The 18,782-nt window shown below is 58.4% G+C and overlaps 1 protein-coding gene across 2 annotated transcripts in view; it reads left to right on the top strand.

The window, feature by feature from the left end:
* The first annotated feature begins 5,380 nt into the window (after window positions 1-5,380).
* The window catches only part of DOCK11 (dedicator of cytokinesis 11), an 89,717-nt gene continuing 76,315 nt past the window's right edge, over window positions 5,381-18,782 (top strand). For both annotated transcript variants that reach the window (XM_006274363.4, XM_019492781.2), the window contains exon 1: window positions 5,381-5,572. In XM_006274363.4, the coding sequence (XP_006274425.2) occupies window positions 5,423-5,572 (150 nt within the window). In that variant the 5' untranslated portion in view covers window positions 5,381-5,422. The remainder of the gene's footprint in view (window positions 5,573-18,782) is intronic.

Here is an 18,782-nt window from a genome sequence, read left to right as displayed (position 1 = left end):
ACCCTGCAAGATTTCTAATACCTTACTCCATTTGTGTTCATACAAAAACCCAAAGGACTCCCTCAATACTTGGTGGATCCCATCATCTGTACAGACCCCCCACCAACACCGAATCACACGGCTGCAGCCCCCCAAGTCTCCCCCAGACACGGTAGTCCCAGTCTAAACCACCCCAGCTAAATGTCTGCCTCACCCTGCACAGAGCACGCGTTCAGGGATGGAGAATTCGCAGCCTCCGGATGCAGCCTGTCCCGGTGCTTACCCACCCTGCCTTAGAAAGTTGTTCCTAACGTCCAGCCTCGATGCCCTTGCTGCGTGTAGGGGTACCGTGCAGTAGCAGACAGGAGTATTTCGTTGAGCCCAGACGTGAACCGTGACCAGACGTGGAGCTCGTTTCCACTAGATGGTGCCAGATGTTTAGACTACTTGGTCCGATTAAAAGCTATCGCAAAAAATCCTTGCCTCTAGCAACAGAAAGGCGTAAGATTGAGTGTGAAAGCAATGGGCCAGATTGTTTGCCGGGCAGGGGAAGAATAAGGGCTTTATATTCCTCATACGCCCTTTGGGGGACTTGGAATATATGACTTTTCTGTGCGTTCTTGTTGCTATAAACAGTGAGGAGCCCTGACGTATGCATGTCTCTCCAGCAACAATTTCTCCCAAGTGTGGTAAGCTCTCAGATGGAAATATGGGCCCTAGTAATGGTTTGGTAATGATCCCAGATAGACGGCTGTTGTTCTGGTGGTTTTGGAAAGGTGCGGGGACGACCTCTGTGCACAGAACTGCCTCGTTCCAAACTCTGACTTTCCATTTGGTCTGCTCATGAATTAAACGGGTTTAAGCCATGCTACAACTAAAAGTCCCGCGTACCCCACTGATACACAGGTACTTTTAGACTTCCCGAAGCAAAGTGCGAGCTTGAGTCTGCCTCAACCTTTTGCGCACCTGCATTTTTCCTTGTGACTCGGTTGCTTCTGCTTTGCGGTCCATCATTGCTTGGTTTTAATTTTGCATTACAGCAGTACCCACAACCCCAACCACAGGCGAGACTCCAGATGTGCTGGGCGCCGTATGTACCAAACGTGACAAGACACCCAGTGAAAAAGAACAATTTTTGCCTCTCGGGGAGAGAAACTATTTTGCAGACAGAAAAACCAAGGCATGACAAAGTGCAGTGGTGTTTGATCTGACAGGAATCATGTGCCAGGATCGAGGCCTGTGCTAGGCTCCAGGAAGCTGTCCAGTCCTCCCGGCTCTGATCAGCAGGCACGTTCGTTACCGAGGCTAAAGGCAAAGTCTAAAGCCCATTAGCATCCCAGCAGTGAAGGACTGGGAGCCTCTTGTAAGGGCCTGAGACGAGTTGTTGGCTGCTGGAGTCTCCTGTGCATTCATCCCCGTTTGGGGGGAATTGCAGGAGACAGGCTGCCCTACCCGGGCACCTGGAGGCATGCCAACAGGACAGCCCGGGGCAGGGTCGCCTTCCTAAGGACAGACGGTGTGAAGCCAAATAAGTCCCTGGGCATTTCCTTTGCTCTCGCTGCCTGTCTCAGCGCTGAACCGCATGCTAGGCTTCATCAACCGATAGGATCAAGCTAGGTCTTGCTATCTGTTGACTGCAATGCTCGCTGCCTTTTCCTCCATCGGGACCTGGACATGGAGATGGGGCATTTCTCACCCAACAGAGCTTCTGAGAAACAGCACAACCTCCAGCCTGGCTGCCCTTGTCCATGCTAGCGGGGACCCACAGGACCTCGTAGCGGCAGCGTTGTGTGGCATGCGGGAAAGGTGCCAGCGGACGGCAGCAAGATGAGGAACTCATGTGGCCAAGATGCTCTAGGTACCATCTCTGGGGAGGAGAACCAGCCTCATCTCTAACGGGACAGAGGCTCATTCCCCATGGCCTGCTCGGCCCCTGGCTCCCGTGTTGAGACAACCAGTGAAGGAGTTAGCTGGTTAGTATGGTACAGAACTGGACTAGACTGACGGTGCCTGGAGGATCGCTCCTTTAATACTAGGGCTCACGAGGGTGAGGACTTGTCTCCGGTTGCTGTCTTCTAGTCCGGATGAAGGACTGCAAAAGCAAGAGGGCAGCAAATCTGCATGGAGCCAGTGCAATCTGGGGAAGGCAAAGGAAGGACAATGATGAGATACCTGGTAAGTAATGGGAACAGCAGGGAGAGGGAGGCAGGGGGTGGCTGAAACATCCAGGCCAAAGTCCTGCACACATCCCAGGATTTCCAGGAAAAGGCAAAAGGTGGTGGGAAACGCCAATGGTGCTGTCGCAGGGAACTCGAGGTCTTGTCCTCGGTAAAGGAAAGGGGGAGAGGGAGAGTTTCAAGGACTGGAAAATCCTGATGCTGCGGCTTCGCAGAGCAGGTGGGTTCAGGCGGGTCTGCGTCCAGGTGGCGAGGAGAGCGCCTTGCGCTTCCTCCTCGCTCGTGGGGCTGCTCTCACTAGGCAGCACATCGTCCTCCTGGCTCTTCCTGTCTCACGCGAGGGGCATCCGGACCCTTCGTGGGGTGCTGCCCGAGCGCGGCGCCTGTTCTCCCCGAGCTTTTCAGGTAGCTCCCAGCTCCAGCATGGTGTGATGCCAACTCCTTTGGGGGGGGAACATCACTATCTCTTAAATGTGCCCTACCCATCGCATCCCTTTTTCACTTGCATTTCATGCTGCTCCTCCTAGGACAGGCATGGTGAAGGTGCAGGGAACAACAGCCGGAGGACCAGCCTCGCACCCATCTGATAGCTGCACGAACGACTCCATTTCTAGGAACTGCAAGTTGCAGAGATGATTCATTTCCCGTCCTGTGACCTGCCCTAGCACTTGCATTCCTGCTTGCATCAGCTGCCCTTGCAAGCAAGCTGTTACTTCGGCCTGCTCTACTTTGGGCACCCGCGGGCTACGGCCAGGAAGAGTAGTTCTCTCGCACACCTGCCTTCTGCACTGAAATGTATGCGTATCTGAGAAGGAAGCCAGCCAGCCAATCAACCCTTGTCTGGAAACAAAAGGCGACGCTTTCATCCGTCCTAAATTCATTGCTTTTTGGTTCACCCCATTTGCCCTGTTTTTGAAGACATTTTTTTCAAAAAAAACCAAAAAAAAGCATTTCTGAAGCTCCAGAGTGGCTCTCGTAGCTGCCCTCTTCACCTAACGCCTGCATCCAACGCGTTTGGGGGTCAGCTCACGGCACCGCGCAGCGTCGTTGCATTTCCCCCGGGGTTTCCCGGTACGGAAAAGCAGATGTAGCGTTGTACGTGAAACCCGTCGGCAGCCTGCTGGAAAGCAAAGGGCCGGCTGCTCCAGACCTGGCAAATCACATGTACGCAGGAGCCGCTTCGTAACAGCTGCATTTGAACTCGCTGCAGGTCGCACTGAAGGATCTAAACGATTCCCTCGCGTCTTGAATGCTTGGTATCGCGCACACAGTAGGAGGAACGTCCTCCTCGGTTGCTTTATGCAAGTAATCACTTATAAATACCTCGAGATCTAGTCATGTGCACTTGGAGAAACCTTCCCCCTATTCTGACCTCTCCTCTCTGCTTCGCGGCAGCAGGCTGTGTCTTCTCTCACTGACACGCACGTGATTGCAGCAACCTCAATAGGAGACAAATGCATGTTTTAAAATCAACTTCTTTTGTGACTGAACAGGAATCAGTGAGATGCACAATGAGCAGAAATGAGCTCCCCCTTGAGAAGAGAAGTGAGGGGGGATTTGATAGGAGCCTTCACCTCCCTGCAGGGGGGCTGCAAAGAGGATGGAGCTGGGCTGGTCTCAGTGGGGGCAGGTGGCAGGACAAGGAGCAATGGGCTCAGGCTGCAGCAAGGGAAGTTGAGGTTGGACATTAGGAAAAACTTTCTCCCTAGGAGGGTGGTGAAGCGCTGCAACAGGCTCCCCAGAGAGGTGGCGCAGTCTCCATCCATGGAGGTGTTCAACACCCAGCTAGACAAGGCCTTGTCTGGGATGATGGAGTTGGGGCTGGTCCTGCTTGGAGCAGGGGGCTGGACTGGATGTGACCCCCTGAGCTCCCTTCCTTTCCTAGGGTGCTGATTCTCCCAACGTGGGTTGCACTTGAAGAATCCCAACCTGGAGACGACAGCCCACAGCAAAACAAGGGTTAGCAAGACACCATCTCCTCCAGGTCACGCACAGCATTTTCTTCACCGACCTTTTGCTTGGCAGAGAACCAGACCAGGATGCGTGCGTGCTGCCCTGCTTGGCACAAATCAGACCCGAGCCCAGGAAAGGGTCAACCGTTTCTCCCTCAGGCAACAGCATGGGTTCAAGGGAAGGACTTCTTTGTACACTGACTCTTCAGTTTGGCCAGGCGGGCACGGGCAAAAGGCGATTTGGTCCCTATCGTGCCGCCTGCAAAGCTTGGAAGAGGAGAGGCGCAGAGTTGTCCGGCCCCGTTCTCACTGCTATGCAGAGCAGCGGACAGCAAGGGCACGTATCAGGCAGGACCTGCTGTGGGACCAGCTGGTGTCTTCACCGTGGAAGCGAATCTCGGATGGTTACATCCCGGCCCCTCCTGGCTCCGAAGCAGGTCTGCTCACGAGCCGCCGCGGGCCTGGATGCGTGGAGCTTTCCAGCCGTGCCCGGTCTCGTGGTGGCGTCGGGCAGCCTGCGGGAAGGAATGTGGCTGCGGGAAGCGCAGGCCTGAGGCTGCTGCCAGCGAGGGTTGGACCAGCCCCGCTTCCCTCGCGAGCTCCTGGGGTCCAAGGACCCTCGTGCCTGGCGTCCGAGCCGTGGGTGAAGGAGCTCCTGGTGTCGGGTGCTGGCGACAGGGAGCGCACAACACCTGTTCCCAGCTGCTGCCGCCCGCCAGCCCCCTGCTCCTGGGCCTGTCCTGGGAGGATGCACCCGGCGCGAGCGGTGCCCTGGGGCAGCTCCGGGTGCCCTTAACCAGGGTAGGGGCTCTCCGGGTGGGCTGGGGGTGCCCTTAGCTGGGGCAGGGGATGCTCGGGATGGGTTGGGGGTGCCTTTAGCCAGGCAGGGGCTCTCCAGGCAGGCTGGGGCTGCCCTCAGCTGGGGCAGGGGCGGGCTGGGGCTGCCCTTAGTCTGGCAGGGGATGCTGTGGGGTGGGCAGAGGGTGCGCATGGCGGGGCAGGGGCTCTCGGGACGCGTTGGGGGTGCGCGTGGCCGGGTAGGGTGTGTGTGTGGCCGGGCAGGGGCTCTCGGGACGGGTGGGGGTGCGCGTGGAGGGGCAGGGGCTGCTGTGGGGTGTGCAAGGGGTGCGCGTGTCCGGGCAGGGGCAGGGGCAGGTGCGCGGCGCCGTGGCGGGGCGGGGCGGGGCGGTGCCCGAGCCCGCAGGCGCGGCGGCGGCGGCGGCAGGAGGCTCCGCCCGGCTCCTCCCTCGCTGGTGGCCGGGGCCGGGCCGGGCCGGGCCGGGCCGCGCTGCGCTGGGGCTGCGGGCGGCGGCGATGGCGATGGCGGGGGCGCTGGATCGCGGCGGGTCCGGGTCCGGGTCCGGGTCGGAGGTGCGCAAGTTCACGAAGCGGCTGAGCAAGCCGGGCACCGCGGCCGAGCTCCGCCACAGCGTCTCCGAGGCCGTGCGGGGCTGCCCCGAGCCGGTGAGTGCGCCCCAAGGGCGGGCGGGCGGGCGTCGCCCTGCCCCATCCCCATCCTCCCGCCCCGGTCCTGGTCCAGCTCCTCCCCATCCCCATCCCCATCCCCATCCGCATGCCCTGGTGCTGGTGCTGGTGCTGGTGCTGGGGCGGGCTGCGTCCCCTTGCGCTTGCCCTGGGCGCGGGCAGGTGCGCGGCGGCTCCGCCGGGGCGCGGGCAGCGCCTGCTTGGCCGGGGGTGCGGCTGGGTCTGCAGGGCGCTACGTCCCCGCGCAGGATCCGGGCGGGCGGGGGGCGTTGTGCGGGGTTTCGCTTTGGACGGGGACGCGGCTGCCTCGGGCCCAGCCGTGACCCCCGCGGGGCCCGTCCAGCCTGGCCCCTCTAGGCTTGCGCCCGGGGGCTCGTGTCGGGGTCCGGAGGCTTCGCTGGAGGAGGCGCGTCGCGCCGGGGCTCCCGCCAGGCCCCTGGATGGCACGGGACACCAAAAAACCCAGAGTCCGAAGAGCCAGTCGCGCGTCTGGAGCTCGCTTCATTCGAGCCCACCGGTGCACGCGGCCCCCAGCTCGCTCGTCTCCATGACACGCGTGTGCTGCGGTGCCTCTGCCTGGCTTAGCGTGTGGGCAGGGGGGCAAGGATCTCGGTGCTGCCAGGCCCCGCAGGCCTGCCAGCTCGCAAGGCCTAAGCTGGGAACGGGGGACGATAAAGAGCTATAACTAAGCCGTGTGTGGCCGGGAACCTGGAGCACGGGAGGAGTCGGAGAAGCTGGACAGGTGCTGGGCGGGGAGGATGCAGGCGCAGCCATGCCTGTGTTGTACCACGGGGGGTTTCCAGGCCTCTGGGCCTTGCTGGTTGCTCTTCCGTGTGTCGGGGGGTTTAAGCCTCCCCCGAAGGCACCAGGGATGGGACCGGGCTGTGCCAATGCTCCTGCTGGCACCAACCCCGCAGGGTCCGGACTGGAGGGTCTTCCCCCTGTGCTCGGACTGGGACCAACACCAGAATTGGGGTCAAGAAGCAATTGTACCCCATGGTCAGACTGGTACGGACTGATGAGGTTTTGCCGTCCTCTGTAGCAGGGACACGGCCTCTGCCTGGGATCTCTCCGACGCACATGAACATCCGTTTTTAGAAGCGGGACATTGGCCGCCGCGGTCCCCTGCTTTCCCTGCGGCAGGTTCGGGTGCGATGTCAGGGCGGATGGAGGAGTTTAGATGCTGGGTGTGTCGGGGCTGGTTTGCATAGGGCCGGTCCTGCCTCGGGCAGGGGCTGGACTGGATGTGACCTCTGGAGCTCCCTCCCAGCTCCCTGTGAAACGCGGGCCTCTTGCTGAGGGCTCGGGGCCAGGCCACGGCAGGGGAGCAGGCAGGTTTTATCGTGGAAGAGCGCTGCCGTGAAGACATCGCCGCATCTCTGGGGCAGCCGAGATGTTCCTAAGCAGGCAACTCTGCCGCTTGCCGCATGGCCGCGACCATCCTGGTATTGTGAGAGCAGGTCACCGTGCCTTCGTTTCTCTGCCCGGTTTCCCAGCGGGGAGCGAATGGCATTGCCCATCTGTCCTGCAGGATGGATGGGAGCCTTCCCCATTGCCCACGTCTTCCTCGTTAACAGAGCCGTGGGGCTGGACTGCATCCGCAGCAGCCCTTCGCATCCCCTCGTCGTGCAACCCGCCATGAGTGACCGTCTGGCTTGCTGAGAGTGTCCTAGGTCTGTGTGGCATGCAGGGGGGCTAAGTGCTCCGTGGCTCCTGGAAAGGCATGGTTAGGACTTGGGGAGCCATCGTTTGAACACCGCCTGCCCAGACGACAGGAGTCTGGGCACCACGGGGCACGGGCTGCCCCAGGCTGCAGTGTCGCATGCAGGGGGTGAAGAGAGAGTGAGGAAGACGGTGCCCTCTGCGGTGAGGAAGGCTCTGGCTTTCCCCAGGCCTTGGGTGTTCCTGTCCTGCCCATCATGGGCAGGTTTGGTATCTCGGGTCTCTCCTCTGCAGACAAGGGGAGCACGTCCATTGGTCCCAGTCTCCATCAGAGCTCTGGATCACCGGTTGCATGCCCGAGGCTGGGGGCGCAGGGTGGGACGTGGCTGCTGGGCTGTGGGAGACAGAGTGGTTCAGTGGAGACGGCGGTGATGTTCCCGGGATGCTCTGCAGGCCGGCTGTGGTGTGTGGGCTCTGGCCTGGGCAGGGGCTGCTCTGTGCATCGCCTTGGCCCTCGTCCCGTTGTACTGAGCCTCCGGCTAAGCTTCACGATGACGGAGAAGCCAGCACGACTCTGGGTCAGCATCAGTCGCACGGTGGCAGGTTTAAATTTCACAGGGCGACTCCAGCGCTCCCAGTATATTGCACCATTAGCTGGAGACATCTTAGCCCATCCTCTGAGTGCTCTGCTACACGTGCAAATGAAAGCTGGATCGAAACCAGCCATAGAGTCGTGACACATTTCCAAGCACTAAGTATGTAGCGGGTTGGCTCCTTTTAGAGATGGACAGGCATTTTTCTTGTGCGACTGTTACTTTGCGCATATGGCAGATCCACATTTATTGTGAGAGTCTCAAATTATTTGTGTGATGATGACTTTGCACGTGTGGCTGATCTACATTTATTACACAATTCACCAGTTAATTGTGTAATGTAAGTAAAGTGTAGCAGGGACCGTAGAGATCTACAGAGAGCGTTGGCCGGTGCCTGGGCTGCATGTCCAAGTGCAGTGCAGCGCGCTACCTGTACACGTGTATGGGCACATGCGTGCACTCCGATGGACAGACACCTGCGTGTGCATGTATATGCATGCATGCTCCCATGTGCCCACACGCGCACAAAGGGCAGCTCCACTTGCAAAGCCAAAGCGTTGCTGTGTTTCTTGCCGTACGAGAGAAAAGACGTCCGCCGTCTCGGACGTGAAATCAGAGAGACGTGCTCCCTGCCACCTCGCCATTACAGCCCGGGCAGCCGGCCAGCAGGAGCCCATTTCCATCTGATCCATCCCGGGCCGCGCTTGTGCGTGCAGCGCAGTTTCAAGCAGAATCAAAGGAGGAGACAAAAAAGCTCCGTAATGATGGCGTTAACGAGGCTCTGGCTGGCACGTTTTATTTTATTTTTATTTCATTTGTTCTGTGGGCTTTTTGCATCTAATCTATGTTGTTTGTTGCTGGGTTTGCACAGCGTAACGTACAGCAGACTGCCCCTCGGCAAAGATAATTACCTTCCTCTGCCTACACCCCTGTTTGAATAAACTCAACCCGCTTTGAACACAAGGGGCATTGCTTGTGCTGTGGTCTCCGTGGGGTTGGCGCGACACAGGCAGGAAGGCCCTGGAGCCTTTTCTGGGAGGTTTCTGGTCTACGCACCGCACTGTTTGAATGGTGGTGTGGTAGAGGCAGGGTGTGGGAGCCCTCCCTGCTGCATGCCTGGCTTTGCCAACACCAGGCTTCCCCCCGCCGCACCCAGAGACTCGGGGGCTGCCCAGAGACTCAGTTATCCCGCGCCATGTCTTCATCCAGCAGGTCAGCGGGATCGTGCCTGGTGGAGGGTGCTGCCCTGGAAAGCATGTGAGCACGGACTTGTAGCCGGGGCACGGGAGCAGGGCCTGACCCTGGTTATACGCCATTGCCCGGTCGTACCAGGCAACTGGCCCAGGGAGGATGTGTGTTCGGTAGCCGTAACGCCGGCCCTGTTTGCTCTGAGGCTGAGCAGGCCCTCTCGGGCTGCCGGGACGCAGAGGTCTCTGCACGGTGTGCGAGGGACTCGGCCAGTCCAGCAGGCCCTGGGCTCCTGTCCTCAGCTGAGCCATTTTAGGTGATGAAAGTGGTGCAGTTGGAGCTGGCCTGTAGCTCCCCGCCCGTGGCAGCTTCGCACCCTCATCTCCCTGCGCTGTGGAGTCGTTAAGGGATCATCAAGAGGCCGCTGTCTGTCCTGAGGCTCTTCCCAGTGTCCAGCCAAATTTCCCTTGTGCTGGAGGACCCATCGCCATCCTCTCCATCACAATCCTTTCTGCGTGCTTGAAGGCTTCGACACTGGAGACCAGTGTTTGAAATGCCCTCCTGGCCTTCCCTTCTCTGAACTAATCATCCTGGTTCCTCTAGCTTTTCTTCATGTGTCCTGTTTTTTGACCTCTGCTCACAGCCTTGGACTTATTACTAGACCGGACTAGACTAGACTATGCTAGTCATAAATCATGGAGGGAAACTCTCGGCAGGTCAGTGGCTCTTCCTGGCTTCACACCGGATGGCATCTCAGCCCGACAGGTTTCCAGCCAGAGCAGCTCGTTACATGTTTTCCCAGGAAACTCGCTCCCAGAAATGAAAGTAATAAATCAATTGAAACAGCAAGCAGTGAGCAACGGCTCTGCTTTTGGCCCGCGGTGCCAGCCACACGGTGAATGCCCAGGATGCGACCTGCCTTCGTTGGATCGCCGCGCTCTGCAACTGTGGTAATGGCAGCTCTCGCGAGTCGCCTCTCTTTGGGAGCAGGTCGCTAACGATTTCCTGACCCAGTGACACAAACCGCTTGGGAGGGCAAAGGTGCCCAATCTCGCAGCCATTGACGCACCCGAGAAGAGGCCTCTTAAAATTTGCAGGGATGGGACCGGGCCTGAAGGGCTGGACCAGCGAGCTGTCCCCAGTGCTCGGGAAAGAGATGGTCTGGCTTCATACAGCAAGAGGATTCCCAGGAGACCTCGTCCTGCCACAAACAAGGATCCAGCCTGGGAAAAGAAACCGTGGTCTGTGATAAAAAGCACGAGGTGGATCTCTGCGACAGCGGCAGCGTGAGCCCCACGCAGGGGACACCCGATCCCCTGTTTGATCATTAGGATTTAGCGTTTCAGAGCTGTACAAAGCCCGGTGCTCCCAGCACCGGTGCAGGCAGGAACGTGTCACTCTGCTCTTGGAGGTGACGACGCTGGGACGCTCCCTCTGCAGCGGGGTTTCTTCCTAGGATCCCTCAAGCACCCTTTAACAGGCTCCTTCCTGCCCTTGTAGTAACAGCCGTTGGCGGGTCCTCATCCCCCTGCTTTGCCTGAGGGTGTCTTTGACGTGCGAGGCCTCATGCCTGGAAGTTGTGCGCAAGGGTTGTTCCCAAAGCGTCGGAGAGCAGGTTGTGGGCGCGCAAGCCTGGGCTGGTTCAGACAGGGCTCGAGCCCCCCGAGGGCCCCGCGATGCTGTGAAACCTGCTTGCTCTTTACTGAGCAACTCTGCAGAGTCAGGGATGGCAGGGGCTTGTTGGGGAGCTGCGGTGCCGAGCGCCGTGCAGAGGGGACTGGCCCAGGCCGGGGAGCCCGCCAGCTGTGTGCCAGCACGGCGAGAGGCTGCCGGGGCAGCGTGGGGCGGCAGCAAACACAGCGGAGTAGCAAAGCAGAAGTTGTGGTTTGCCCGGTTCCCGATGAGCGCCTGACACAAGTGATGCATGGGGTGGACCCGGTGGCTTTGGGGCTGGGACAAGCTCCGGCCCTGCTGGGAGTGGCCTTCACGGTCCCCGATAAGTCGGGATCTCTAGGCCAGCAGTGCTGGAAACACGAGAGCTGGCAGCGGCTGTGTCCTCACACAGACCCAAGCATCCGTCCCGTGCAAATTCCCGTTGTTCCCAGCTGGTCTAAATTTATTGCGCGATTCACCAGTTAATTGCATGATATATGCAACATGTAGCAGGGGCCATCAAGACATTTGTGTGGTCCGGGGGGAAGGCTCTGTGGCCAACAACGCTTGTGGCCGCAACAAGGGATTCGCGGCTTCGTGGAATCGGGGAGGGAGCTGTGCAAGCCCCTGACCTGAGAGGGAAGCAAACCTCTTGTGTGTGTTTGCACACGCACATGTGCATGCGCTGAGATTTCTTTCCTTGCACACATGTGTATGCATGTACTGAGATTTCTCTCCTTGCATGCACACTTGCACACATGCTTGTGCATGCATTGAGATTCCTCTCCTCTGGAGCTGCATGGAGCCAGGTGCCTCTCTTTGCTGGCACGGCAGTGGCTGGGCCGTCCCATCTCCTCTGTGCATCCATTGAAGCAGGGAGGGGAGCGGCAGGACCCAGGGCCCCTTCCGACCAGCCCTGGGCTCGGAGCAGGTCCATGGGTGGAAGGACAGGCTTGGAACCGTTCTGGGGGCAGAAGCCCGGGAGCACCGTGGGGAAGATCCCCTGTGCTGGGGAAAGAGGCGGCCTTGATCGGCACAGGTTCTTTCCCACCAGGCCTCAAGCCGGCGGTGCCCGTGCAAGGGAGAAGGGAGCGGGGGCATCTCTAGGCCTGGCCGGAGGTGACGGGCAGCGCAGGGTGCTCGGTGATGAGGGGTCAAAGCCACGGGCCATCAGCCTGGCTCCAAAACCATGAGGTGCCAGGAAAGAACTGACCCTGCTGGTTCTCGCTTCAGGGCCACACGGCAGTCGCCTCTGCTCCCCGCTTGCTGGCCCAACCGTCGGGGCTACAGTCATGTCCTGGCGGGCGGTGGCCATACAACGGGTGAGCAGTGGGTTTGCAAGGGCATCTTCTGTCTGCAATGGAGGTGGCTCAGGCAGGGCTCGTGGCCCCGGTGGGACCTCCTGCATCCAGAGGTTGCAGGCACTTGGTGCCCCCCACCCCCAAATGAGTCTTCACATCCTCCCAGGCCCTGGCCCCGGTCTCCTCCCCCATGGCACAGAGGAGAAGTTTCCTTCTTCCTGAAGGCTCTGGCTGAGGTCACTGGTGCCCCTGCTCACCCTCCCTCCCTCCCCCAAGCCTGCACCGCAGCAGGGTGGGGAGAGAAAGTCCCTGCTCAGAACCCAGACTTGTGCAGGACGATGGGGAAGCCTGCAAGTATGTGTGTGTGCATGTGCACGCATGTGCATAGGGGGTGAGGGGGTATGTGTGTGTGTTCATGCGTGGGGGGATGTATGTATATGTGAGCATGAGTGTGTGCATGCGCATGGGGTGGTGGATGGGTAGGGGTGTGTGTGCATGGGTGTGTGTATGTGTGTGCACACATGGGGTGGATGTATGGGGGTTGTGCGTGTGCACATGGGAAGGTGTGCATGCGCATTTATGGGGGTATGCACACGTGTCTAGAGGATGCGTGCATGGAGGTGCATGTGTGTGTGCATGGGGGGGGTGTGCACATGTTTCTATGGGTGGCGAGTGTGCTTGGACAGCTCCCAGCTGGGCCCCGCTGGCTTCCTGCGGGCTCTGCCGGGTGGCAGCGAAACCGGAAGGGCTTGGACGGTGCGGAGGGAGCGCAGGCAGCCAGGTGCAAAGGCAGAAGGCAGCGCATGGCGACAGCGAGGGGTGGACAAGGGGCGGTGTGGCATGGCCGTGGGTCAGAGCCCACAGTGGGAAATCCCCCCGGGCAGGGGCTGCCCGGCACCCTCCCCCTGCCACAGGCTGCGCGGGCTCCTGTCCGGGCTCTGCCTCCATGTGTCTGCGGGGAGAGCGAGGAGGCTGTGGGCGGTGTTACGTGGCCAGGGCAGCCGGCAGCGGTGGGAGGGTGACGCATGCACGCGGCCTGCCTAAGCTCGTCCATCCCCTCCTCAACAACCTCTTCCTCCCCGTTCTCTCTCGTTTGCACTTCCCCTTGCTTATTGAAAATGTGCCCTGGAGGCCGCAGCCAGGAGCCCGCGGGTTATCTGCAGCTCAGCCCAGTCTCCGAGCTCTGCTGTGCTCGATCCTTCCCTATTCTTAGCACATCAGTCCCTACGGCGCAGCCCTCCCTGCCCAGCCGTGCTGCTACAGCCCCGCACCAGGCTCCCGTGTGACCGTGCCTTGAGGTTGTCCTGCCCTGCTAGCGCCCACGAACAAGGCTGCTGTTAAGACCAGTTTCCTGGTCCCTTGTTCCGACCCCGCCAGCCCCTTCATGTGCTGGCTCTGCCTTCTCCAGGGCCTCAAACACAATGCCTCTTCACTTCACCCCCTTGACAGCCTGTCCCTATAAGACATGCCATCCTGGGTCAGCCCCGGGGTCCATCTCACCCGATATCCTGTCTCCCAGGACCCCCACCCTCTCCCTCTGTCTAGAGGATGAATCCCACCTCCCCCCAGCTCATTGCCACATCCATCAGCCCCTTGCTGACTTCTAAACTAACACCTTTGCTGTTCCCCCGCGCCCCTCACCCAGGCAAGGAGCTCGCCAGGATCCTCGTTCCCCTTCCCCTCCCCTGGAAGCCCCTTTGCTGCGCTGCCTTTGAGTGACTTGGCAGGGCTGCAGCTGCTACTGCGCCGAGGCCTGCGGTCGAGCTCGCCAAATGTTAGTCATCTTGCTTCTTCCTTTGTCTCTGCCTGTGCCGGCTGTCTCCTGTCTTGCACTTTGACTGTAAGCTCTTCCAGGCAGGCCCAGGTCTTTTCACCCCCAAGGCACCTCAGTCGTGCAAATCATCCACGAGCCTGTAATCGCTTTGGTGTGGGGTGTCTGAATCCTGCCTTCACCTGCTAGGCGTAGGATGGCGACCTCCCCAGCTTGCACAGCTGAAGCCAGGGCAGCCTGTGCTCTGCCATAGCCAGTTCTTCAGCGTGTTTCTTTCTGCCCCAGCTCCCGGCATCGCGAGTGATGTGAAAACACAGCTGGTTTCTTTGTGGAAGTACAAGCCCAAAGTGCAGCGAGAGTGACATTGCACGCAGAGCTCAGCCTACGGGCGCTGAAACCAGGGGGCAAAGAGGAGGAAGCCCAAGGGGGGTTTATCCAGATTGCAATTTCAAATTCAGTGCCATCAGCGTGGACGTCACAAGTATGCGCCGACCCTTTGTTGCGCTTCCTTGACGATGCCTCGGCCGTTCGTCTCTCCAGTTATTTGCACGGCATCGTTTTTATCTGTGTGTCGCACTCCACTCACTTCTCTGCCGGGGCCTTTTATCTGGTATTTTCTAGATAGTGCACCTCGTGGGCCTATGGTGACGTGTTGGTGAGTTGAGATTTGGTCAGGCTTGGCACAATACGCCGCATTAATGACAAATGGTTTTGCACATAAACACATTGCAATAAATGAAGCAGAAAATGAATAGGCTGTACAAGGATGGATAAGGTGATTTCTGAACGGCAGCTGCATGGCTTGCTGCATCTCAGGTTTTTATGTGATCTCTGTTTTCTACCAGGCATCCTTAATCTTCTGTTTATGCCTCTCCACTAAGGATGCCATCCCTTTTGTACTGTGGCTTCACGTCCTTGTTTGAGTTGCATTTCAGATCTTGATGCCCCCGGTCACAATGACAAACCCTGATTTCTCGTGTTCATTAACCTATCTTCAGATAGGATTTCTGGAGAGGAAGCAGTGCAGGAAGCTGATGTTAATGGGGGCAGAGGGGTCCCATGCAGGGTTAAGCATTAGCACTGGGGATTTTGCACCGAGAAGCGAAAGTCTAACCTAGCAGGGTTCCTGCACCAGAGCTGTGGGTTTAATGATGACAGACTTCCGTTCTGCAACAGGAAATGTGAGCTGACAGTTGCCGATGCATCTTTCCTAATCGGTTTAGAGGGCCCAAGTGAACTGAGTAATGGCAGATCAAAAGCAGCCTCTTGCCGTTCGTTTTCCCTCTGGAGGTTACTTCTGCAGTTGAAGACACTTTCCCCACTTTGCCTGCTTTCAGTCAGCGCCAGTCTGACGTGCCTGAATAAATGACAGAGCTCGTTATGTTCCTTCCTCCACTGAGGTTTGGAAAAAACCTTCAAAAGTTTGTGAAATGATTTTTTTCCTTGAAGTTTATATACAATGATGTCATTCCACTTACCAGCCAGCATGATTTGGGAGGAAAGGATGCTGAAATAATATGTTATCAGTGTGTTTTTGCTTAAAAAAAAAGGATCGAAGGACATTTCAATGGGTATAGAAGCAAGGCCACTTTCCAACCAGGAAAGATGAAAATGGAAATGTGCTTTCCTGCCTTCACATGAACATCCTGACCATTGCAGGGTGTGCTGTGAGGGTCACACCGGGGTCATTTCAAATCCTAGAAGCATGGAAAATGAGGGTTAGGAGGGACCTCAGGAGGTTACATCTAGTCCAACCCCTGCTCAAAGCAGGACCAAATCACATTATTTCTTTTCATTAGAATAGTCTAAGAGTGATGTTGTAGTTGTGATGGTCCAGAAATTATGTAAGAGGCAAGGATTTCTTAAGGGGATATCTTTAATTGGATCAATTGCAGGGTTAGGATAGGTCTAACTCTACCCCAACAACACAGTTAGTCCAATAAAATATATCCCCCTAAGAAATCCTTGCCTCTCACCTTATTAGAAAGCAGGTAACCTGAGTCCTTGTTTCATTAACAGTGTAATTAAGCTCGTAGACTTTTCAAATGAATGCACAAAGGCAGGGAAGTCTCTCTGCCTCTTGTCCATTAAAAGCCCCCAAGATCCGGGGTCTGTTCCCCTTGATTTCTCAGCCATTGGCTGGCCTGTTCTTTCATCACGTGGCCACGCTCAGCCTGTTTCTCCACCTGTCCCCAGTGCAGCAGTTCACGGCTGGCTGCGCGCGCCACGGTTTGGGCAGGCAGATGAAGGCAAGTCCAATGGGGAGGTAGAGGACTCTGGTTGGGTCTTGCTCTTGGCACTTGCACAGCCTTGTACCCATCTTGGGGAGCAGAAGAAGGAGTTTCTGTTGAGTTGAGCCGGCTGGAAACCATGTGGGCTGGCCCCGGTGCCCAGCTGGGCGTCAGAGAGGTGCCAGAACGTGGTGCTCGGAGCCAACGAGCCAGCCAGGCAGTACTGACACCAGGGGCCGGTGATCCCGGAGAGGAGAGGAGAGTAGCGGAGGTGTCACCATGATGGGGGGACGCCAGCCCTTTTGTCTGTCATCCTAGCTTAAATATATCCTCGCTGTATGCTTTACCCCTCCCAGCCCTGCTTCCTGCAGCCGCTGGGAATTCTTCTGTAGTGTCCTTCCCTGGGGACGTCCTGGCGGGCTGTTTGGCCAGAGTACATCAGCTTAGCCACAGCTTTGTCAGGAGTGAGGGAAGGAAGCAGGGGCAGAGAGCAAGCGCAGAGCTGGGCTGGTCTCAGTGGGGGCAGATGATGAACAAGGAGCAATGGGCTCAAGCTGCAGCAAGGGAAGTTGAGGTTGGATATTAGGAAAAACTCTCACTAGGAGGGTGGTGAAACACTGGAACAGGTTACTTGGAGAGGTTGTTGAGTCCTCATCCTTGGAGGTGTTTAAGCCCCAGGTAGACAAAGCCTTGGCTGGGATGATGCAGTTGAGGCTGGTCCTGCTTGGAGCAGGGGTTGGACTGGATGTGACCTCCTGAGCTCCCTCCCAGCCTCACGGTCTGTGATTGTGTGTTGTCAGGGCCCCAGGTGACCTGCAGCAATGCCCCACCCTATTAGAGCCAACAGCCCAGCCGACAGGGTGCATTCCCCCAGGGATGTGGGAGAAGGGCAGAGCTGGCCTGGCCGGGGGTCTCCCCAGCATGGCGAGCCCACTTGCCCCGGCTGTCCTGTCCCTGCCAGCAACAACCCACCGGCCCGTTCACTCGCCCGCGGCCTGCTTCTGTCCCGTCCTGCCTCAGGTCAGTGATTCTAGTCCTGCAGGGTTCAGCGGGCACGACGGGCGCTGCTCCAGGGCTTTTGCTCACAGCAAAGATGGCCCAGCCCAGCTCTCTTTCCATGGGGACGCCTTGCGCAGAGTAGTCTGCCCTTGCGCTGCCTTGTTGGCTTGCTCTGCAGGGGAGCACGCGGCTGCCAGGAGCATCATTACTTGAACATCATGGCTTTTCCTCCACTTGCAGAGTGGGGAGCAGGGCAGCAGCCCCAAAGGAACGGGGGACTGAATGATCTGCTTGGGGGGAGGTGGGGGCTGTGATCCCGCGAAGCCTCACTGCCAGGCCCAGCGCTTCACCCTGAGCGCTGAGAGCAGCGAGCGCGGGGAGCAGAGGAAGCACAGCGATGCCTCCCTTTCCGTCTCTGCTGCCTGTGGTTTGGCTTCGTACCGGGGGCGTGAACATGCTGAGCTCTGCCTCATTTCAACAGGGCCCGCGCAGAGCTGTGGGGTCCTCTCTGACGGGCTCCAGGTGGGCTCTTGCTCCTGGGGTCCTGGCGCATGCTCGCAGGCTTAGACCTGCCTCTTCCCGTTCCCTTCAGAGCCAAAATCATCGTTGCTGTTTATCAGGGCTGTCCGGCTTCTAAGTGTCGGCTGCTCTGCTTTCTGCTCCGCGCCTCATCAGCTGCTCTGCTTTCTGCCCCATGTGCCCCTGTGCCACCTCTCTGATCTGCTGCTCTGCTTTCTGCTTTCCTGCCCAATCTGCCAGGGAGAGCGGGGAAGGAGGACAAATAAGGTGTGCACTGCACCGTATATAAATAAGGTATAAATAAGATGGTTGTGCTGCACCCCTCGGTGCTGAGTGTCAGCAGGCATGGAGGGGCGAAGAGGCTGAGGTCGGGGTGAGCTGCTCTGGGCACTTTGTTCCAGGGTCTGAAAGGATGCCGGCTCTTTCATCCTTTTATCTCCCCCATTCCTTTCATAACAGCTCTGCTGGAACCCAGCCTGGGCCTCCTAATTACTAACTTGTAGGCAGAGAGAGAAGAAACCGGCTCTTGTGAAAGGGTTTTTTTTTTTTTAAACCTTTTTAATCTGACATCTCATTTCCAGGATTTCCCCCCTTTTGATCAACATTAAATTCCCGGCTTCAGAATACCCAAGGGCTGCAGGTCGTTGGCAGCCGCGTGGCTGGATCCTGGTGCGTGCCTAGGCACCATCGCAGCGTGTGGGGGAGCAGAGGGGCGCTGAAGAGGCAGGCCAGACCCTCCCAGCTCCTGCCTGAGCTGGGGGAGGCCGCCTGGCTTCCTGGAGAGCCCAGGCTCGGGACTCTGTCGTCGTCTGGCTAGTGTGGCCATGCCGGCGAGCAGCGAGGAAGAAGACATTGCACCCTTGAAAGTCACAGCGACGCAAGCAGACCGATGCAATTTGCAGAGGCCGAGGGGAGGACGGGTCCACGGCAGGTGGAGAGTGCCAGCCCCAGACAGGCGGAGATGAAGATAGGCTCCTTCCCTTGTGTCCCCCGCCCCGCTCAGTGCATGCCGGGGTGTCAGTCTTGCCCATCCCAAGCATTCAGGAATCATGAGAGCAGCTTGGACATCGCACAGCATGAGCACGCTGGGCGCTGGGCTCTCCTTACCTACCTGCTGGCTGTCGAGCCGCACGGCCCACATTTCTAAGCTCTTCTGTGTAGCCATGGCAGCTAGAGACTCTGTTTTGGTTTCTGCTGCTCAGGTCCCCCCTGACTCCAGGAGCTGGGGCCTGAAGCAATGCACCAAGCACCACAAGCCTTGTGTCCCACCCC

This window comes from Alligator mississippiensis, chromosome 8 (assembly GCF_030867095.1).
Source record: "Alligator mississippiensis isolate rAllMis1 chromosome 8, rAllMis1, whole genome shotgun sequence".
NCBI classification, from domain to species: Eukaryota; Metazoa; Chordata; order Crocodylia; family Alligatoridae; genus Alligator; species Alligator mississippiensis.
Note: the sequence above shows the minus strand (reverse complement) of the source record. Positions and strands in the feature narration are given on the sequence as shown.